The 23756-nt window shown below is 40.1% G+C and overlaps 1 protein-coding gene across 1 annotated transcript in view; it reads left to right on the forward strand.

Moving 5' to 3' along the window:
• Nucleotides 1-23756, forward strand: part of LOC115383367 (ephrin type-A receptor 6-like) — a 56405-nt gene that overhangs the window by 8863 nt on the left and 23786 nt on the right. Inside the window, exons 2-6 of the mRNA XM_030085583.1 lie at nucleotides 623-687; nucleotides 14411-14539; nucleotides 15463-15612; nucleotides 15707-15868; nucleotides 15984-16212. Of these exons, the coding sequence (XP_029941443.1) occupies nucleotides 623-687; nucleotides 14411-14539; nucleotides 15463-15612; nucleotides 15707-15868; nucleotides 15984-16212 (735 nt within the window). The remainder of the gene's footprint in view (nucleotides 1-622; nucleotides 688-14410; nucleotides 14540-15462; nucleotides 15613-15706; nucleotides 15869-15983; nucleotides 16213-23756) is intronic.

The following is a 23756-nucleotide window of genomic DNA, read 5'->3' on the forward strand; positions in this document are numbered from 1 at the left end:
TTTCATTGTCCAATGGCGTTTTAATTCTTGCTTTGTTGCAGTTGTTAGTTTTTATTTCTTTTTTTTTTTTTTTTTTTATATAACTATTGGCACTCGGGCTATATATTCTTCTTACATCGTTTTTTAAAATTGTATATTCAAATACATCATATTTTATTCATTCAGTTTTTTTTAAAGTTTGCAGAGCACTTCCATCTTCCCCCCTTTATTCATCTTTGGCTTATCTTTGGTGTCATGTAGCAGAAAACTTCTGACCTCTGAGAAGGAGAGTACTAATTTTCCAGACTTCACCTAGATGGAGGGCGTATCTGTGTTAGTGTTGGTGTTGTTCTGGACTTTCCTAAGAGCTGTTATTTCATAGGTGGTTGAATCTGATAAGGGCTTTACAGCTCTGTCAGCTCCCCATTGACAGCTTGATAACTATTGTCTGCTCTCTTCCTGTTTTGTCACCTCCATTTCTCTTCTTTTTAAATTCACTGTCCGACCTCCCCGGCACACTCTCTTTTCCCCTCTTTGCTCTCTGCTGTCATTCTTTGTGCTTATACTGTTGTTCTTTCACTCTTCCAACTTTTGTCTTTCATTTTTACATAACTTCCTCTCTCACCACCCTTGTTCTCTCCAGTGGTCCTGTTGGATACCACCACAGTGCTGGGAGAACTGGACTGGAAGACCTATCCTGTCAATGGGGTGAGTTATACTTCATGTTTTAATCCATAAACTTTACATATTTTCCTTACTTGCATCAGTACGTGGTGCCATATTATGCACTTTTTCTAGCTCTGTCAGCAAAACTGGTGAGCATTTATGTTCATAGTCCAATTTGACTAGAATAGTTTGCACATTTGCATTAGATCTGTTTCAACATGGACGATGAGTTATTGCAATCAATGAAATTGTCCTAATGCTCATGAATAATCTCACTTAGCTGTAACTGGGAGCACTCTACATATACAGTTTTTTTTTGGGCGGGTTTTTTACATTGCAGTTGTGATATATTGTTTTTGGTCTTTCTGCTTATGTTGTCATATTAATAACTGTCATCCAATTCTCTGTTGTGAGTCTTTTGAATCCCCTTAAGAGGATTATTGTTATAAATACACTTTTAACTAACGTCAACATTTCTCGAAATAAGAAAATCCACTTCCCAGCTATTTTGCCAAGCGTGCAAATTATCTTTCAGTGTCCTGAACCTGACATTTCTTTTCTAAAAATGGATTCTTTAAGCCAGAGTAGAAAAGATTACCTTGCACTTCAAATCCAACAGGAGACCAGACCTTATGTCTTATTAAAAATCATGTAGGCAGTTGGTGACAACTTTTACATGTCAGCCTTCCTTGACAATGGCTTCATCAATGTGTCATCCTGGGTTTGATGAGTTCTGACTGAGTAAAAATCCATATATTGGAAGGAACAGACAGACAGACAGACAGCCAGGCAGATATTTGAGGTTATTTGAACAAAGAACACACAACAGCTTTATCGGGGGGGTCTGTGCTCTGAACTTGTCAATACGACGCAGCGCAGCACGACCCAGCAGGGCGCCAGAAAACTTCTCCCCATGGGGCAGCCGGACTCGGCCCACAGGTGGATGTCGGTTTTTTGCAGCTTTTGAACTGGATGTAACAACTATGACATTTGGCTGCCGGTGACAGGGCAGAGCAGCTTTCAGGTGAGCGCAGTGGAGAACACAACGCTGCAAGTCTATGCAGAGCAGCCTCGGACGGAGGACACCGCTAAGATTAAGGCCATGTAGTGGACATGATGTTTATGTAGAAGGAGTACTGTCCACTTCGTATTTATGAGAGTCCAGCTGACTAATTTCACAAAACTTCTAGTTTTCATATTGTATAAAACACAGAATCTAAGAAGCAGGTATGTGCTGCAAGATCAATATACTGATCAAGGCTAAATGACGAAATGCTAAAATTAAAAATATCGACATTTTAACATTAAATACCTAAAGAGGAGCCATAATTTACTGGGTGAGTGAATTCTTTCAAAGCTCACCTGCAGAGGTCTGTAGAATGTCGATGTGCTGTTCTACCTCCGTACTGTTTCCAACAGGAACATCTCAGGTGTGTAATATTTTCCCTCTGCCCTTCAAATGTGATTTCAGTGGAAAATACATCAACGTTAAGCCATTGGAAAGTAAACTGTTATATCCTGAGACAGCTTTTCAAAATCAGAGTAAAAGGTCTGTTTTTACGGGTTTGAACTGACAGACTACATATATTTTTATCGTGGCTTGGAGTAAATAAGATGGTGTATTCCTTTCTTCCCACAGACAAAGGAATTCAGTGGCATTAGCCGCTTTATCCAGCTGTATAAACTGTGGTTGTTATGTGAGCGTGCACATCTCTGACTTGAGGGACACAGAAATCCCATTACATTCATTTGACAGAGGTTTTTATTCAAAGCAATTTGTAATACATGTAGCCAAACCACTTAGGAGCAAGAGAAAGATCATTCAAAATTGGGAGTGTATTGCTTTCTAGCAAATAAATAGAAGTATACTCAGTGTGTGTTTCTCTTTCATAAGGCACAGAAACATAAAACAATCCTAGCGGGGGCTTGTGAAGCCTCATGTAACAACAAGAAGTTTGTTATTCGATTGTGAAATAACATTCTGGGAATGTTAAGAGAGTCACCAGCGGAGCTGATTATATACTGAAACGTTTATGTACAATCAGCAGTGATAAAGGTCTCTGTTTAATGTTGGAAGACTTGCTAAGGCGGTGAACCACTAACGGGTCATTTGAATCACTTTGCTGCCACGAGACAAAATTAGACGCAGCCTTAAACGGAAGGCGACCGTCACAGTCGCACCGTATCGCTCTTCTTTTTTTCCCCGTCTCAGCAGCTCCACACTAATCCCGCTGTTTTCTGCAGCACATAAAATATAGATGTCCGTCACGGAAAGGGTTAAGATCTCAGCCGTTACTTACCGTCGGTCCGGTAGCAGGAGTTACCCAAAGCCTCCTCTCCTGACAGAAACATTAAATTATGCATGTTATTAATCACTTCTCTGAATTGTGCTTATGTAAACATCTGGATTTTCTGCCTGCTGCAGTCTGACGCTCTGTAGATTGCCTACAAGCTTAATGAGAAACTCTTTAACAGATATAGATAGGCTGAATATGAATCATTCATGCATCTCACGCCAGTAGTTAAAACGCAGACTTGTACAATGTCACTTGTAAGACGCCGAGCTTTTATGACACTCAACTGTAGGATTCTTGGCTTGTACGTCTCGCGTCTTCATTCGTGGTCGCGTCGCAGTTGCACTCAACTGTAATGTTAATAAATATTTACAAACAGCCTTTTAAAAGTTAAGTGAATTTATTTCTGAAGCAATAAAGGGTATCATAAAACTCCTGAAGCACTCCGATCCTGATTCAATAGTCCCTGGTTTTTCCGCTGTAGCGTTTTTCTATTTTTACAGGATGAACACAAGAGCAATATTTACGCGCCGTGAATATACAATTGACCAGGCCTTTAAAATACCTAGAGATTAAACTGATTTAATTGTAGCGTATAATTCTTCCAAGGCTGAGCCTGTGGGGAAAACGTTGTAGTTTTCATTCTTATAAACATTTCATCTGGGTCTGTGCAAACATCAGCACCAATATGTTTTTATGACTTTGAGTCTAATTCGAGACACGGGGTGGTGGTGGAGGGGGCCGCTCGTACTTTCAGGCTATTATTAAAAGTGTAATAAATCCTTTGGAACAAAACCAATAAATAGCAACAAAATACTGAGATATTTTCAGGGCCAAATATTGAAAAAAGCTTCCCTCCCCTTGCACACAAGCTAAACAGGCTTTTTTTTTCTTTCCTTTTTTTTTTTTTTTTTTTTTTTTGCTTTGGGGACCAACAAGGCCATTAATTGGTTGAACAAAAACACAGCGCAACGCCACTCCCATAGATTCACATCAAATCAATAATTCATCAAAAGTACAGAGATTTAATGATATTTTCATAACACCTCTCTTTCTCTCTTCCCTTTAGTCTGACATTGATAAATTGCCTTGTTTTAATCAAACTCTCACACCTCTTAGCCAGGTTGAGTGCCTCCACCAACACTATCTGTCTACGCACTGTGTGTGTATGTGTGTGTGTGTGTGTGTGTGTGTGTGTGTGTGTGTGTGTGTGTGTGCTTCCTGAACAGCCTCTTGTCCTAATAGCTACTGACATGAAATATTTACATTCTTAAGAGACTTTTACCTTAAAGGTGGGGTTCCCTCCAGTTCCCCCCGCCCTCCCCGCTGCACTCACAAAAACACAGTGATTGCTGTTGGCGTGTTATATAAATACAGTGTTTTTCCAACATGGCTGAGTGTGGAATGGAGCTGCCTTCACTCAGCTGTGGCGCAACTGTGAAGAAGAATGAACATTAGCTGCAGAGAATATAAGGAGCCATCAGCTGATAGAAAAAATAACTTTGGGAGTTGAACTAAGAATTACTAAAAGTGACTCAGTGGTCGATGAATAATCACTCGAGACACAAATTATTCAGTGACAAGTCCTGTCCTGTCCAGTAAAGGTCGTCCGCCGCCTCAGGTTCAGGAAATGTAAATCCCTACCAGAGGTTTAGAGCGGTCAGGTTTAGGACTCCCCTCCTCTGTGGAACTGCCCTGAGGGACGTCACTGACTGCACTTTCTAATAGCGGCTGATGTAAGAGTGATGGTCAATGTGTCAAATGTGTCTCCATGCAGTCGGTCTCATGTGGTGATTCTGCTTCATTTGCTTTCATAACACTGGATGTTCCAATTAAGGCTGACTTGGACTATTTAATGCTTAAGGTTTTGTGAAGAAGACTTAATGAGCTGAAGCCAAGAACTGTTGGAGACTCCTCAGATCAGATGTATTAGATGTTTATTGAATGCAGTATGAACTCGGAGAAGTGATGTTGCTTTCAACTGAAGACCTGTGATGCCACACTCCTTGATCCCTGGTGTATTTGTCCAATTTGGATATCTGCTAAGACACTCAGGACAGATGTGATAAATGACATTAGTTAGTTAGTTTTGGACATTTTCCTTCATGCATATAGACTATTGAGCATTTTTTTTCCAGATCACACAAAAACTGGGAGGCTCTTTGATTATTTGTTTATTAGATGTACAGTGCAGATGGTGGAATTTGGCTCCGAGCTCACTGGCTCCCGGCAACTTTTATTTGTTGACGTCATTAAAAGACATATTCTGTGTTGTATTGCAAACTACGACTTTGTGACCAAACATCTCCCAGCTTGTGTCTGTCTTTGTTGTTGTTTCCAAATTCAGATTTACTTTGGATATATTTGATAGCTTTCTTCATGAACACATCAAACTCCAGGGTATCGCATTTTACTTTGTGCTCCATCCAGTCACTCTAAAGCAAATAGCAACAGTGAAAATGGAAGCGATGCAGCTTGGAGCAGGTCGCTCACATTTAACAGGCTCGAATGCACCCAAAACTCTCATTTCTTTCAGCTGATCTGCTAACTGTACACAAACTGAAAATCTAATCTCATGAGCATGCAACTGAGCACACTTTCTCCGGGATGTCGGTTGATCAGGCCCTAGGTGTCGACAGGAATTTGCTTTGGAATATAGACCAGTTTGCAGTGTGTGGGTGTTTGAATGGAGACGGTTCTAAAGTTCATTTTGCAAGTCTGGCGACTCATACTTTGTCCCTCTGTTAATTTTAGTGAAAGATTTTCTGTTTGCAACGAATAAAAAAAAAAAAAAAAGAAGAAAGAACTAATCAGAAGATCTGAAGATTAGTCCTCTGAGTAAAAGATATTTACTGCCTGCTCATGTAGGATTGTTATCGTACTGAAAGTCTGCCTGGAGGACACAATCCTCCAAGCAGACACCGGGTAAAGGTTAATTAACCTGTCCCACTGAAATAAAAAGATGTTTAGGGAAATTTATGAAACACCTGATCTCTCATATGGTTGGAAAGCCTCTTTGTAATTCTTTAAATGCATATGAGGAAAAACTTTCACTTTACATCCAGCACCTTGTTTTGCTGATGAATGGATGAATGTCATTTTAGGAATATGTCGTCCGAGTGTAAGAAAGAAGTATTTACGTGTCAAATAAAAAATGAGGGATTGCTAAACCATCGATGTGTTATTATGCACAAAGATGCTGGATTAGCATTAAATTATCTCTTTGAACATCGTCTCTTTAGCAGCCACCCCCCTTCCTCTCTCATTTCTTCCGATCCTCTATTTCCTTCAGAGCATTCATAAGTCATGAGTAGGCAAGGAAAGGCAACTATCTTCAATGAACGATTGTTGTGAAAAAGTAAAATGTGTGTTGAGCTTAGACATGAATCTAATGCAGTGCTCTTACTTTTTCATCCAGCTTTCCTCTCAGCTGGGGTTATTAGGAAATAAATCTACAAGAAACATTTTATTAAGCATCTTAATTGAGTACCTAACCACTTCACTGTAAAAACAGACATATAGCTATGGCGGTAATCAGTAATACATATGAAGCTGAGCTGAAGCAACATTGTTTCACTGCGAGTGAGAGGAAAGCCTTCATGTCACGGTGACCTTGATCTTCATGCAACTATCGGAAATGTGATGTTTTTGTCTGTAATGTAAAAGTTCTTCCTGAATATTTATTCCAATACTGATTACACAACTTTCCACCAACTAAATTAACTGTCTGTCAGAGATTCCTGTCAGAAGTAGAGTGAATGAGTTTAGCTGCAGGAAACTATGGATGAATGAACGAATGAATGCCTGCACATGATATGGTTGTACAACTGCTTCTAAACTGTCACCTGTAACTCAATAAGTCAATTTTTTAGATACTTTAACGACAAATAACTTACTTCTTGGAAAACTGAAACATGCATTTGCTTCAGTCTGCGATGCCATTGAACGCATGTGATGGTATGAAAGTAAGACATCAGCTGAACTTTGTGCACCGTGTGAATCAGTCCAATAACTCGGTCACTGTTGAATTCAGCTATGTTTACACCAGTTTCTGAGTTTATTACTTGTTAATATAGTTCAGCATTTTCAACTACAAGCAGCTCGCTGCACACTCTGCAGCATGGGTATATAATTTTAGCAGGAATCAGAAACTGACGAATTAACAAATTATAAATCTAAAGCGGAAATACAACTCGCATGCAGACAGCTCCATTCAGGCATCAGAAAGACAGTTTAAAGCAGCATGACATGCAAAACCTAAAGCATTTTCATCATTTCTGCTATTGCTGTGTGTAGGATAAATCTGGAAGGTTTTATTATGTTTATTTAGGAATTGGAAATATATCTCTGGCGCTGTTTTAGAAGACTAATGCTAAAAGTGACACAGGGATGGGTCCTATAAAAAAATTAAAGCAAATCAGATAAAGTAGCAATAAATAGATAAAGGATAACCAAAAACATGCATGTGAAGTGAATTGGTGATTGTTAGTTGGTTTGAATGGGCTAAAGCTGGGCTGAAGCCAATAAAAAGATGCTTTTGTTTGCAGAGATTACTTTCAAAGTAATTATCTGTGGCTGGAACTCATCAACAAATGTAGTCTGTTGTTTCTGAGTCACTCTTGACAAAATCATATCAAAATGTTTGACATTTGACCAAAATGTATTACTTGACATGAAGTGGTTTGAATATGAGCTCAGAGATAATTTGGTGAATTTCTGACTGGATGTGGGAAAGATGACAGCTCTGCTTTCCTCAGATTTGAAAGGCATTTATTTGACATTTTGTGTCTGGTCTGCTGGTGAAGTAGCGCAATGCGATTGTTATAAAAATTCAACAGAAGACGAGAGCAGGCGTCCACCCCCCCATAATACCCCTGCAAATAGCACCCTGCCAAGCGTAGCGACACTGCAGTAACTCATTGTTACCAACACTGGTGAGAAGCTGTTAAAAGTTGGAATTACCAGTTTGTCGATAGAGTTGAAGCACGCTGCAGACCACTTTTTAACCTGAGAGGTGTGGAGTCCTCTCTGAAGCCTGGGATGAACCTGTTGGAATTTATGAGATGACTACTCTGTCTGGGACAATGTGGTGGGCAAAACATATTAGTTCTATAATTGTTGTCTGAATGTCTGAAAGGCTGGGCAAATTCAACAGTCTTCATGTTGGTTGGATTCGCACAAATGTAGGACACTCAATCACAAAAGAATGTCGATTGCTTCACAAAGCAACTTTTAGGATTTCATGATTAAAACAATAAGAAAAACATGACACCATTTGCACATTTCTCAAAAGACGAATTTACTGCCATCAACTCAAACTTTTATTACGAGTGGCATAATTCACCAACTCTCAATACAGCAATATGACTTCCACAAGGAATTAATCCACACAAATGCCGTGTGATCAACTCTGAAGCAGGAATGATGAAGTTCTTTTTTTTTGTGTGTGTGTTTGTTTCCCCACCCTCCCCTTCAAATAGCAATTTGTATGCAGACGCCGCAGTCATTAATTGCCGTGTTGCAGACTTTGTTAAAATCTATTTGGGCTTGGAGGAGGTGCACCTGAACAAGCAGAAGTCAATAGGATGCTTCATAGGGGAGGATCTAATTGTGGTGCAAGTGTCGTTGTCATAACATGACATGTTTGAATCGCTTTTTAAATTAAAGGAGGACATTTTTTAAACAAAATCTAGTGCCGCGATGCCAGACCAAGTATCTGTATTTCATCACAGAGGCAGTCGGAAAACATTTTTTAGGCTGGGTTCAGAACACATGGTCTTCCGCTCTCGTAAGGCCGAAATAGAGCAACTTCAGTGCATTAATTAGTCCTATAGCTCGAACTGGAAACCTGGTTTCTGTCTGTAACAGTCTGTTAAGCTGGGGACTAATAGGCAGAGCGATTAGGCGCATATCTGATTGCCTCAGAGAGCGCAGGCTGCAGCTCATCTTTCAAACTTGGGGTTTGCATTTGTTTTCCCTCCTGTGAACCATGCCACCTCCCAGGGGTGCATTTAGGAAAACCGAGGCACACAAAGTGACAAATCACCATTTTCTCATGTTTTTTATGCAGATTGGTACTCCCATTACTTCATGCTGATCTTATACAAACCAAGGATACTCACTTTCAAGCCTCGGAACAAGGGAACTGATAAGACAATATATAACGTGTGCGTTTTCATTTAGAACAGACTGAAAGGCATGTGGTAAAGCTCTGCAGAGGCTGGGAAGTTATATGCAACAGTCGTGTGAGCCTGTGGATATGATGGAATGGAGCAGCAGTGCTGTATAGATGGAAATACTTGTCAGTCATCTGCTTTGGTCCGGTCTGGAAGGTGTCAACAACTATCGGATAAATTCCGATGTGACTGTCTTAATGTTTAAGATTTCTCGAGGAGAAATCTGAATGACGTAGGTACTCCTTGGCCCTTTGCCACTAGCGGTGTCAACTTCTACACGTGTACACGAATAATAAATCGTGACGTGTACACGCCATTTTCCTCCTCCTCCTCTTTGTTATTTTTTCACTTGAATTTAAAGGGGCTGTATCATGCTTTTTTAGCTAGTCCAAACCCTAGAAATGGCTCTAACATGGTAATAGTTTATTTTTGGCGCTAAGGAAAAGTCATTTTGTGTGAAATAAAAGATTTTCTGGGGCTAATTCTGAAACCCGGAAGAGAAAACGCTCTGTTTCACTGAAAATCCCGCCTCTCCCCCTGTGGACTTTGACTGACAGCGTACTTCAACCAATCAGTGCTTCAAAACAAAAACGCTGGCTAGCTTTAGCTCTTTAGTTCTAGCTTCTCTACACGCAAAGCATGCGAAAAAGTCTTTTCCTGTTAGAAACTCACCAAGAGCAGACCCTTCAGACTCTTGCTCTTGCTTGACTGTTGCTTTCAGACGATGGTCAAAGTTTATCTCCGTAATCGGAGTTATAAAAAGCAGCAACGCTGATTGCCGAGGGCCTGCGGGAGGGGGGCTCAGGGGAGCCATCTTCACCATGTGACGTCAACGTGGGAAACAGAGCGTTTTCACAGGTGCGGGAGGGGCTGCCTCTCTGAGCAGCAGAGACACGAGGAAAGCTCAAACACACAGGCACGAAGGAAAAAAACGCTTTGGGGGTGTTTTTGGTGAGTACATAACTATATAACAAACATACAAAAAGTTAAAACATACAAAAAGTGAATTTTGCGTGATACAGCCCCTTTAATGTTTTTGGGGTCATGATGTTGCCTGAAATCTTCAGATAATTACATTAGCTCACTAAATGTTCCCTCTAGTGCAGTTATCCACATACATAATAGAGAGATGTGGCGCAATGCTATGTTGATTAAAAAAAACGCAGCCATGGTCAGTGTAGCATTCAAGTTGACTCGGATTCAATAGCGGCTAACTATCTTAGCTAACTAGTTACCGCTAGCGGTTCACACGCTAGCATGAGGGATTTTACATACAACAAATCAAACAAATGTGACAAAACACTTTGTGAATATATCATCGACTTAATAGCTGAAACGGTGGCCCTTTTGTCTGATAACTGAGATATCATTGATTTAATGGGATTATGAGGTAGTGTATTTCAGTGGAGACCGAGCCCTCTAGTGGTCATATAGCGCAGCTGCGATAGAGAAAGATCACAAATTTCCGACGTCACATGTTACACGGGTTACACATCGGATGAACCAAACGCCAACCTCCGCTCATTAAAAAATTAAGATAATGCAGAAGTGCAAAAAAGCTTTAATTTCAGGGAAATTCCAATAGGGGGCGATGATGTTGATTTAAAAAAATGGCCAGCTCTCTTTTGAACCAATTAAAAAATGCCAACTTTAAAAATGCAAATTAACATATGAAGCGCCCGGTTTCAGAACACGTTTTGGTCTCTATCACTAGTTTCTACAACTGTGCAGACTTCACCAGACTGATTTTCACAAAAATCGTCTGTTAATTTTATATTAAGAGTTAAACTTTTGCATAAGTCGCCCTATCACAGCGCCTCCTCTGTCCACGTGATGTGGTCACGTGACAGGCTGGACCAATCGCATTTACATCCGGTTTCTAATGTTCAATATGGAGACATCCTGCTGAACTTGCTGAAGTCTTCAGAACGGGATTTCGGAATGCTTTGGGTGATGTCACGAAAGCTTTATCCGTTGTATTTACCATCTTTGGTCAGAAGTCCTGGTTGTAGAAAAAATTGTAAACGTTGACACCCCTATTTGCAACGTCAGTATGTTAGAAAATTTATACAGAAGAGCATCAGTCCCATAACTTTCCATTCACTGTATTAGCATTAGCCACAGTGAGGTGAGGTCAATATCTGCAATGTTAGTTTTTTTTTTTTTTGAGTCACAACAGGGGGATTACAAATGTTCATGCAGTTTAATATTTGTGAGGAAAAATATATTGACATGTGTAATTCTAATTTAAAAGCAGTATTTTTTTTTTTTTTGCAAGAATAAAAAATAAAACTGCAACTATCTTTCTCACTCAGATTTCAGTGCATTTGGCAGCTGCTGCTTGTACAAGAATACAAAGGAGGGGAAACAATTTTATTATTTGTATGAGCACCTTCTTTCAATTTTCAGAAATACTGTGAGTGTATCCTTTTCATCCTCCACAGCTAAAGACTCACAACGTCTCTGGGTAGTGATAAAATCCAACGGCTGAATTCAAACCATTGAAACTTGTACAATCTACTGTGATCTCAAGCAACGGCCCCCTCATACATTTTCTAGAATTTTTGCATTAAATATTTCCATAGGTGGGAGGGCTGGGGGGAAAAAAGAACAATAACTTGACAGACAGTACGAATAGTCAATCTGTGATAGTTTCACAATGTTTGCTAGTTTTGAAATCTGTGAGTTTCAGAATGTTAGGAGGTAATTTGCTGCAACGAATTCTTCCGTTCATGAGTCATTGCTTTTATGGTATTGAGCTGGACAGTATTTAACTGACAGGTGTCTATAATTATGACCCTTGCATCTGTGTTAATCATATTTTAGGTTCTGGGATTGGCACAAGTAAGCCACTAGATCTATGCTTTTCAGGGTCATTTACAGTGAACAGTATTTTGTTGGTATATTTTATATCTGTTTGTTCATTTAATTCATAGATAATTGTATTACTTTGATATCTTCTGCCAAACTGAGCAGGTTTATCTTTGTAAAGTCTAAATTTATGGCCTCTCTGCTGCACTGGTTCACCTTACATTGTTGCTGTGCATTATGGAGAAGTGGCCGTGAAGGTTTTTGTGTTTGCCTTCCTTAGAGTCTACTTTACATCTAAAGGGACTGTCCGGCTCAACAATATTTGAGAGCTTGATATGCAAACGAATGGGGGCTGGACGGGATTGATTAATCATTTGGCCCATGGGTGTCACATAGAGCTTATTTAAATCACTTAATTAATTTAAGATTAATTGCTATTGCACACTCCAGTCAAGGTTGAAGTGTTATTAAATAAGTTTTATTTCAGAACACTCTGCCAAACTTGTTTCAATTTCCTCGTGTCTCCTGCATCCGGGTCTGTGTTTTCAAATGTATGCTGGTCACGATCAGCCGGCTAATTTTCCCCTCATGAACACTTCAGTTTGCTGATATCACAGGTACAGATTTACATAATGTAGGCGCCAACATGGTGGAGAGTGAAATCAATAACCAGTCAGCAGTGTGTTTCTGTGTGTGTCGCTTCTTGTGCTTTCTTATAACCTTCATGCTCCGGGCTGTGAACTGGAAATGATACAGTGCAATGATGGAGGAAGCTTCAGCTGAAGTCGCTTTCAGACGGGATGAGAAGAGAGTCCAGGAGAAGGAGAACCGACAGCTACTATTTAGTGACTCTGTCCAAATTCAGGAAGGCAGTACAGACTAAGGACATTGTCTATTTTGTCTTCGATTCTGATAAATATGTGTTGTATTTTTGCACACGTGCAAAAACAACACAAGAATATCTTTTGTGGCATAGCAAACCGCTGTGTACGATCCACCATATATCTGCTGTATGTCCTAAGCCTCTGAATCGGCCGACAGAAGCTGGATGACAGCAGCCGCTCTGATGGAAGTCAGTTTTCAGACAAGGACAGCCTCCAAACATCAAACTTTAACACTCGTGATTAAACCACCTGATTAGATTTTGATTTTATGGCTGTGGAATCTTTAGAAAATATGCAATGAGTGCTTCTGTTTGTAGGATAACCACATCTTTCACTCAGCAGTTTTTCAACACTAGTGAGTGTTTTTATCAGTGTTTTAATGTTATGTCTTTGTTTATTCATATTGTCTATGTTTGACTTTTGTTGAATAATTAAAATTCTACAAAGTCTTAATGGAGCAATCAGATTTTTGTTGAACAATAGTGTTGACAAATCTCTTAAATGCTCATTGTGTTTTTTTTTTTTATCTTCCATACCTTCCATAATGTTCCATTGTTCTCTGCTCATTTCATATGATGAATAAAGATGTCACATGAAGCAGATTGATTAATATATCATAGTTGTAAATGATAGAAGACAGGCATAAAATTGGCATTTTGTTCTTGTTTTCAGGCTGCAATATGCTGGTAATCACAGTACACTGTGTGCCCAGCGAGCACCCTGAACCCTTTAGGTTTGTTCACTTTGAGGCTGCAGATTCTGTTCTGGGATTAATATATGCTCATTTCAAGTTGTGGAACCTTGAAAGTTCCCTGTCTTTAACCTGTTTTTCTCTGGTTCTCTAATCTTTTGTATCCTTCTTGACAATATTTGTAATTTGATAGATTCAAATGTGTTATTTCCCAAACAAGAACAGGTAATGCATGGACGAAAGCCAAAGCACCAAGATTACGACTACTTACTACTACTAAGGAAGATTTAGCATAAAATTTAATATAATGAGTTTTGCTGATTCAGAAGTCAGTCAAATAAGTGCCATCAGTTGCTCTCATGCTATTGAGTTATCACCAAGTCTCCACCTGTGTAACTGACACAGTATCAACAGCACATGTAATGCCACAGGAGTAGCCAGAGAGAAGCCCTGTCAATGAATGTTAGGGATTTCCAAGCTCTGATCATCCCACCGTTAAAGCGGAGCAGACAAATGAGCGAGTCTGGCTGATGCAACGGCGTGAAAACATTGGTAAAACGAACTTGATGTCTCTGAAACACCATGTTTCTATAGAAATTAGGTTTCACTACATGCAAAGGAAGGTGCACGGACCCAACATTTTACAGAACAACTCTGAAATGGGTGCATTTATCATATTGTCCAAATATAATCCCAAAGTACAGAATCAGCTACTAACATGAAGATTAATACATGCTTGTGTCGTGTATGCACTTCTTTGAATACACCATTTAGTCACCGTCACTTACATTATGTCGGTGTTATATATGAACACTTCAGTTTAAATGATTTTCCTTTTTTTCGTAAGCAGAAACCAGAAACCAGGCCTACTTAACGCTGCTCTCTATATGCACCGTCTGTACATTACAGTGGGACGCCATCACAGAGATGGACGAGCAGAACAGACCCATTCACACCTTCCAGGTTTGCCACGTGATGGAGCCAAACCAGAACAACTGGCTGCGGTCCGGATGGATCCAACGACAAGCTGCACAAAGGGTGTGGACCACATTACAACTCTTCTTTAGACGCATCTGTCAGGCACAGAACTAAAACAGTGGCCTTGAAGCAGGGCTTGTTGTTGTGACATTGTGTCAAGGTTGAGTGTCAAGAGTCCCCTGAGGGATTTCAATCATCTGCGTAAACCATCAGCAAGGAAAATGGCAGTCAGATGTACCTTAAAGTAGCAAAAATAACAAGTTCGCCCTCAAGGGGCTGAGTTCCATTAGAGTGGCTCGTAAGAAGTAGGATTACTTCTTTGCACCTTGAAAGCAGGGCCTCTTATTATATGCGAAACACAGCTGTAGCCTAAAATACTGAAAACCCTCAGGGTCTGGGCCATCAGGTTTTACAATCACCATTCTGTGTGCTTTAAAAAAAGGTACAAATCTTCATTTTTATCATTGTGATAGGTGATAGTTTTTTTTCCCCTGTTACTTATTTCCAAATGATTTGACTGTAATTGTCAAAGGTGGAAATAGGACTGAAAATCCATACAAAACCACTGTTACACATTAATTATAAATGGTCACCATTGAGTCGACAGAGTCAAAATAAAGCACACATAGTTCATTAAAAGAATAAATTAATTTTAGACAAAAATACAAAACTTTAGTGTGAATGTGAATTTGAGTTTACTATTTAAAAGTACGTATTTCAAAAACATACATTAAATGCAATGCACACTCTTCTTAGTTAAACACTTAAACGTCGATGAATAGTTTATCAGTTACCAATGTATCAGATTTTTTAACTGACCTGTATGTAACAGCCACAGCTATACCAAAAGTAAATGATCAAGCCGTCAGGGAAATATCACAGCCAGCAGGAAAACTACTGTTTGTTTTCTGATGTTTAAAAGATTGTGGAAAATCTCATTTACTTATCTGGCCCTGTTGAATTTTTTTTTTTTTTAATCCAAGGTGTACGTGGAGCTGCGCTTCACGCTGAGAGACTGCAACTCCATCCCCTGGGTGTCTGGAACCTGTAAGGAAACCTTCAATCTGTTTTACCTGCAGACAGATGAACCGCTCCCTGCAGCCACGCGCTTTCGTCCCAGTGACTATGCCAAGGTCGGTTATCGACTCCTGCCTTGCTCAAAGGACTATTCGGATGCAACACCGGTATCAGCCAATAAAAGTAATTAGATTGTTTGTTGCCTTCCAGGTGGACACCATAGCGGCCGATGAGAGCTTCACGCAGACGGATCTGGGAGACCGCGTCCTCCGCCTGAACACTGAGGTGAGGGAGGTGGGACCAGTGACGCAGAAGGGCTTCTACTTGGCCTTTCAGGATGTGGGAGCGTGCATCGCTCTTGTGTCTGTCAAGGTCAGTGAACAAGGTGGCATGACTTCAGTTTGCATAAACTGCAGCTACGAGCTTTTTATTTCTTTCATGACACGCTGAATGCTTCAACATTCTTTTTTTTTTTCCCCCCCTGAAGGTGTTCTACAAACGCTGCCCCTCGACTTTAAGGAACTTGGCAGAATTTCCCGACACGGTGCCACACATGGACTCGTCCTCCCTGGTTGAAGTGAGGGGTGCGTGCGTGGATAACGCAGAGGAGAGGGACACACCGAAATTGTACTGCGGCGCCGATGGAGACTGGCTGGTTCCACTGGGCCGCTGTGTCTGCAGCATCGGCCACGAGGAGATGGATGGCTACTGCCGGGGTGAGACGGTTCTCTCACTGTATCTTTATGTGTGTTGGTGTGTTTGTGTGTGTGTTTGTGCTAATTTTAGAACAGTGGACCCTCAGTTTATAAAGCTGCACGTAGAGAGAGTAAAAGAAGTAAATAAGAGAAGAGAAGAGAAGAGAAGAGAAGAGAAGAGAAGAGAAGAGAAGAGAAGAGAAGAGAAGAGAAGAGAAGTTGCGTCACATTAACTGATCTCCAGGGCCTCTACAGTCATCTGCAGGACTTTGAGTTTACAGTGCAGATATTCCCTCCTCTCGCTCTAAGATCTTGCATCCTCGTCTGATCCTTTCCATCCACAGTTCTATTCATCTTTTCTCAGCTCCTCCTCCCTTCTTCATCTTCTCTGCGCTCTTGTCCACTTTGTTTACCCTCGATTTGCTCCCCCCGCTTCCATTCCACCCTTTTATTTCACACTCTTGCTCTCTGTTTTTGTCGTCCTTTTCCTCAAAGAGGTAGAGAACAATTCAAATCGGAGGAGATTGAGCGTATCGCTCAGGCTTCTCTGACATTTTGAAATCATTACATTGGCTCTCATAGGGACCTCTCTGGACTCTGTCAATTACTTGGTGTAAATGGGAAAAGCAATTTCTTGTAATAATCAAGCTGTTTTTGGACTCTGGGTATTTATGTCCAATGTTCCCTTGACAAATATCATTCTGTGTGGATAACTACAAACATCCGGACAATTAACATTTACATAAAACCACTCAAAATCTAAAAGCCTTTATAAATACCAAAATGCTCTTACAAACTGCTTTCCGGGATGCCCTCCGTCTAATTAGTCATATCGGCATCACCTAAATGTGGCCCATTGTCAGCCGAACAGATTAGGAAAAAGTTGAAGAAACTGCTGGTTTGTTCCAGATAGTATTTGGCCTGGTTTCTCAATTAGACTGTGGAGACAGACTCGGAGCTAGCTGGCTAATTGCCTTCATTTGTTAGTTTCACAGCTAATTTAGCTTGCACCTAGTTTTTTTTTTTTTTTTTTTTCCTTCTTCCTAAAACTCCTCAACCTCCAACCACTCATACATTTGCTTGCTATTAAGGCATGAGCTGAACTGAGGAACTCTGGCTGGATGATTACAATAGAATAACAGTACGTGCCTCTTACCACATTTTGCAGATTTACAGAAATCTCTGCTAGTTGAGGTGAAATTCATGTAGTACCCCTGTGGTGATGTAGTTACTCAGGGTTTTACAGAGAGAGCTCCAGCAGTCATTAGCACAGCTGATATGTAGGACAGGCTGTAATATCGCCCTTATTTGCTCCTCGGGTGCAATTTTTCTTTTTTATCATTGTCTCTTTTATCTGCTTTTTATTTATCTTTTTTCTGGCTCTCACTTTCAATCATTTCAAGTTAAACAACAGAGAAGCCTGTCAGGAGAGATTACGGATGAGACGGCAGCTCAGGAGCAGCCCTCTCGACGGCGTCCCTCGTATATGTCCTCTCCATCCCCCTTGGCTGACTGTAGTTGCGTCTGTTCAATAGTACTGTAGCTGCAACAGCGTCAAGGGTATCTCGGCAGCCACCGCGATGAATGGGTCACTAACTCTTGCAGCAATAACCCACTTGGCACTTGGAAAATGATAAGTGCGAGCCTTTTTACAGCCGTATGTGCTGTATGCTGCTAACAAACTGCCAACCCTCAGCGGGTTTTAAACCTCTCGCTGACAGTAACACTGTAATGTAATTTTAGATTGGGATGATTAAATATATTTTCCTGAAAACCTACATGGCCAATACACATGCATCAAATATTAGTAATCTAATCTTGCAAATTAAACAGCTAACAAAACAAATGCCTTGTTATATTGTTGCACCGTTCTCCATGAACCTGAAACCCCAAGGTTGTTTCCCAATGTTATAGATAAGTGCACATGCATGAAAAAGACATTTACATTGGTGCACTTATGGTGGTTTGTCCCGAATGGCAAAATTGATTCGAATATTTGACTGCTGCCGATGTGCCTTCAGCTTCCCTGAATTGACTGAATATATTCATGTTTTGAGCCATCATGAAATGAACATGTTAAGGGGCTGAACTAACTGTATTTGGTTGTAAGGTTCTCTCAACAATATGCTCATTCAGATGGTAAACACCACAATAAGACAGACACTATGAATAACAAAAGGGCAAAAGAATAGTAACAGCACCAATACTACAATCTCTTCAAAAGGATCAGAGCTACGATAATGACATTCATTGTATTTAAATTGCAGATGAAAGTCAGAATGCAAAGCTCTTGGTGAACAGTTTCCTAAGGCGACTACAACCCATCTGTTCCCGGCATGCAAAAAAGAAGAAAAAAGAACATGGAAGCAATACAAAGGTGCATGCAATCATCATTTACCTTGTGTCATAGTCAAAAAAATAAAAATCTAAAATGGGATAACTTTCCCTGAACCCAAATTAATGACATCAAAAAGCTTGTTCTGTCCAATCAGCAGTTCAACTACAGTTCAACATTTACAGGATTTGAACCGGGGGATGTTTGAGCCTGAGATACATGACATTACTGCTTTTCTGTCAAAATGGCAGCTGATTAATTTTCTTCTTAGGAACCAGTTTTAACTCAGTTTTACAGCTCCAATCAAAGGCTTCAAAAACACTACAGCACGCAGTGCCCTTTCCACTCGGATCCACTTTGACCAGCAGCACTGCCCTCTGTGTTCATTTTGCTGGGTTGTCATGAAACTTAGCATGCTACTGTTAATCTGAAGGAAAAACAAGTGTCCTCTCACAATGGTAATTTCCTCTTGACACTACTGTAGTAGTGGAGAAGCCCGGTGGTTCTCCTATGCTGCGTTGTTCTTTTTTTCTTTCTCTGTGTACGGATCCAAAAAGCATCTTTGAACTCATTACTGCTAAAAGAGATGGTCAATTGTAACAATGCATTATGGCATTACGATTAATGATTTATGACTTTAAGGATTCTTGGCCAATTATTTTTTTTCTCATCAATAATTTCCATAGGTCTGCCAGGGCTTGTGCTGTAATGAAGATGTGCACTTTGCAAGTAGTTGCAGGAAGTTTAGGTATGAACTTGCGATGACTTCTGCTTTCTCCTCGTTTTCATTTTGGAACACTGCTTCAAAGGGTACTGTGATCAAAGCTGTCTGAGAGGCAGCATGGGGAAAGAGCAAAAGAGGCAGAGAGAGAGAAAGCGAGGGAGGGGGGGAGAGAGAGAGAGAGAGAGAGGGAGAGAGAGAGAGACTGAGAGAGAGAGAATAGGGAAAGCCCGAACGCTCCCAAATATAAGCAGAGCTCTGCACTAACACGTCCATCTTTCCCTCCCAGCTGCCTAAACAAAGGCATCAGTGCTTATCAAACCCTGCTTTCCACCCCAATAGCATTCTGCCAGACTGTTCTGACATCTCAATCGAGCGCTTTATTATTCTATTCCTTTCATTCAGTGTCAGCCACAAGAGGATTACTCAGAGATGGGCTGGTTATATCATGACCTAGATAAGGCAACATCATAGTGCTAATGCTATTTGTTCCACATCCTTTCGTCACAGCATCATATTCAAAAGGGGGCGATGAATTGCAGGGGAGGCTAATAGAGATGTCTTTTCAAATTTCATTTGAATCAGAGCAGAAGACCAAAAACCCACCAGCAGGATGAGTGATTACTCTCACACACTGCTGACAACTTCAAATGTTTTGAGTCAGTTTTCGCTGCAGTCACAACCTGTACTTTTTAATGATATTGAAACTAAAACATCGTAACTCCCTTCGCACTAAACTTGACAGTGAGTGACACAATAAAGTCGGACAGATAGTTTGCCCTTGCTGTCTCACGCTACTGACCTGTACACGTCCTGGACTTTCAGAAATGGCCGACATGCATTTTACTGATGAGTTCCAGGCAGAAGAACAAACCTGTGACCTCAAATTCTAGTGAGATGGAATAGTAAATGAAGAAATCAATACATCTCCTAGTTGTATCCGAGTCACCGTGCACCTCTTCTGTCCATTAAGGACTGTGTTTACTCTGGCCTCTAACACGGCACCGCCAGACTCGAGCATCACTCATTCTCTGTGAACTTCCCATCTGCATATCAAAGCTGGGAGACCAGAGTAAACATAGTCTCTGGCTCCATCTGTTTCTGACAACGTAAAGCCAAGAGAACGCTTCCAACTCTACTCACCCAAACAACTCCAAATCTCAAAGCCGGCGCATCGTCACGTTCCCACAGATGGGCAAGAGATGCATCTTGGGAGATCGATTTTCATGAGGTTACTTACTTAAACTCATATATCAAGACTAAATTGATGCTTTTCACTAGAGGATAAAGATTTTTCAGCATGTTTCTAACCGGCTTGGACCGGTTATGTAGTGGCCATAAAACAAACAAACAAATAAACAATCAGTGCGGCTGATTTACTGGCCTGAACCAGGCTGACACATCAGCTTGTGTAGCGTGTCGGTTAATTCATTCTCATCTCCAGGCATCGCTTGTTTCATGCTCAAGCATGTTTACTGGCACAAATGGAAGTCGATCAGATGCAGTCCACTTCCACTTATAATGAAATAACCTGCGTGACCAAACAAACAAATAAACATCTTCATGCTCTTCTGCCTGATGGGACACGGGGGACGTGCGGTCAGGAGAGGTTTCATAAAAACTGTGCTTTAAAGTAAATCCATACTTCATTCCATTCATTTCAAATCATTAATCTTGCTGATTTTTTTGTTTGTGTTGCTTTCTCACAGTTTGTCACCAATAAATTGTTTGCAGATCATTTAAATTAGTTAATCCATCAATTCAGTATAATTTATATGGTGCCTTTCCATTGATGTCCCCTAATAATATTTCTTAATTTTAACATAAAGATTAAAAAGTGTACGGCCTAAAGTTGACCCCTGGGAAAAATTGCAGTTAAAGTCATTAAACCTGATGAGCTTCCATCAGTATTTACTGAGAATTTTCTATCAGATTAATATGATTGAAACCTCTGAGCAGTAGATGCCAAGAGGAGTCCGTCTAAATGAGCCGTGTGTCCTGTTCAGTCAAAAAACTGTTTGTTTCTTGGAATATTAACAAGGGCCAAAGTCACAGTACGGTGATGTTTTCTAAAACCAGATGGATGACTTTCTGAAATGCGTCTGGCGTCGGTCAACATCATTAAACTGGCTAAAACGAATCCCTTCGAAAATCAAAGTCACCTTATCGTTTCAGAATTGAATGTTGTAAACAGGTATGAAGTTATTAAGTAATTCAACCAGATTGTTTCTCTTCAGATGGGCTTAACAGTAGCAGTCTGAAAAGCTGTGGGGAACACATCCTAATATTTGTAATAAGTCGGTAATGTATTTAATTTGCGACTTAGCACATTACTGCTGCCTCCCTGTAGGTGGCAGTGCTGAACACAACGTTTTGTTCACTTGTAAGCTAGGTTACTGTGTAAATGAAGATCAAAACTTTTTCTTCCTGTGAGCTGAACTTTATCGGGATCAAGTAAAGATTAAATTACTCTGCACATTTTTGAAGCTATTTCTTATCCTTGAAACACAGAGAGCAACAGTAAATCTCTTCCTATAGGATCCGAAGAAATTTGCACTCCTTTCAGCTCTCAGCTTTGGGTCTGATCATCAGTGTTTTTCAGACGAAAAGGACAGAAGCTTCACACCAGTATCTAAAAAACAAACAAACAAACAAGCGAAATCTGAAGGTGAGGAACAAGGAGTTGTGTTTGTGAAAGGTGAATTTGCCAGGAAAGACAGAAACACAAACGAACGTTAAAGAAGGCTCTGCTGTGAAGTCTTCTCATAACCAGAAGAAGTAAATAGCAAAGTCATTGTACTTTTTTTATGTTGTGATGACATATTGCTCCCTACACTTGAACTGAAATAGCTGTATTTTCTACTTCTTCCATTCTTCCATTCATTGCTTTTAAATTCTATAAGGACAATTAGATTTACAGTGAAATTATCAAAGTAGACTCAGAACATTGACATATATTTTTATTCATATTTGGCAAATGGCGGATTTCAGTCTTACTAAACCTAATTTGCATAAAATTATGCAAAATTTTTTTTATTAGGTTTAAGGAATTTCAAATATCGACTGAAGTTATGACCAGAGACACAATAGTTGATTAAATATCACATATTTATTCAGAATCCTAGGTTGACCCAAACTCAATATTATCTTATTTACAAATAATATCCATGCCTGATGTCAGGTGACAACAAATTCATTTTATTGTAATACGCCTCTTCAGCAGATATGGTGATAATTAATTTGACATTCAAGAAAATTATATGAAACACAATGAAAGTTGTGGACATATTCATTATTGATATTGGTTGAAACTGAACTGTTCAGGAGCGTTGAGAGTGATAAAGCGCTGCCATTAAGGCCAAAACTTCACAATTAGACCATTTGAAATGCTGACTAATTGTAAATCTGCGTTATTGTTAATGATGAAGCTGGTGTAGCAAATCTACAAGCAGTAACACTTTAAAAACTCATGCTCATGTATACTCCAGAACCCTTTTGTTTCTTTTCTTTTCTTTATTTATTTATTTTTTTTAGTTTTACTGAGGTCAGGTGTCCGTTCTCCATACTTGAGTAAAGTGTACGAGTGCCATCTCTGCCACCCAGCATCAATTTCCTCACATGAAGTTTGAGACGGTGATGCAACGGTGTTGTGAGCGCCGCTTGCTGCACAGATCCCAACTTGCCAAAAAAAATGAAGAATATAGATTTCAGTAATCGGATTCAATTTTAGTGAGTCCTGCTGGTGGGAACATAAGTTACTCTTCATCTAACAATTTCTGCCAGGCTGTGAGCCCATCTCTGCATCGAGCTTTTCAGATCTGTGGATTTGATGTTTCTTTTCTTTTTCCACTTCTGCTTTTTAACTTGTGGAAACTAAGAGCTTCCTCCTTTTAATCATGAGCATCAGCAATCGATAGATAAACTAAAAGTGAAATTAACTGACTGAAGTATGTGTTAATGAGTGGCTCTGCTTAGAAAATATCTGAATCATCACCGTTGGATGTTTTGAATAGAAGAACAGCTTTTTCTCTGGAAAGGAACCACTATTTAGTTGCTCTCATGAGAAAGACATGGCACCAAGAAAAATGACTTGACAAAAAGCCAGAGAAGTGACTTTAAACAAATTGGATTGCACGTGTCCCTGTGTGTGTGTGTGTGTGTGTGTGTGTGTGTGTCCCTGTGTGTGTGTGTGTGTGTGTGTGTGTGTGTGTGTGTGTGTGTGTGTGTGTGTGTGTGTGTGTGTGTGTGTGAGTGTGCAATATGTTTTCCTACTTTTTGATAGAAATAGCGGTATGAGTGTTGTGATTGCTTTTTGGTGGTGATCTTCCCAGCTTATACTTGAGATCAGGGAGCAGCTGGAATTTTAAATGAATCTGTGTGTTTGTTGCCTTTGGCAGGACCTCCACACGGGAGGAAAGTAATATCCATGTGAATGAGGTCCCTCAAAAATTGGAAACCGGGTGACAAATTACTCTTCTCATTAGGAGCTGAGCAGCAACGTGATTTTGG

This window comes from Salarias fasciatus, chromosome 1 (assembly GCF_902148845.1).
Source record: "Salarias fasciatus chromosome 1, fSalaFa1.1, whole genome shotgun sequence".
NCBI classification, from domain to species: Eukaryota; Metazoa; Chordata; class Actinopteri; order Blenniiformes; family Blenniidae; genus Salarias; species Salarias fasciatus.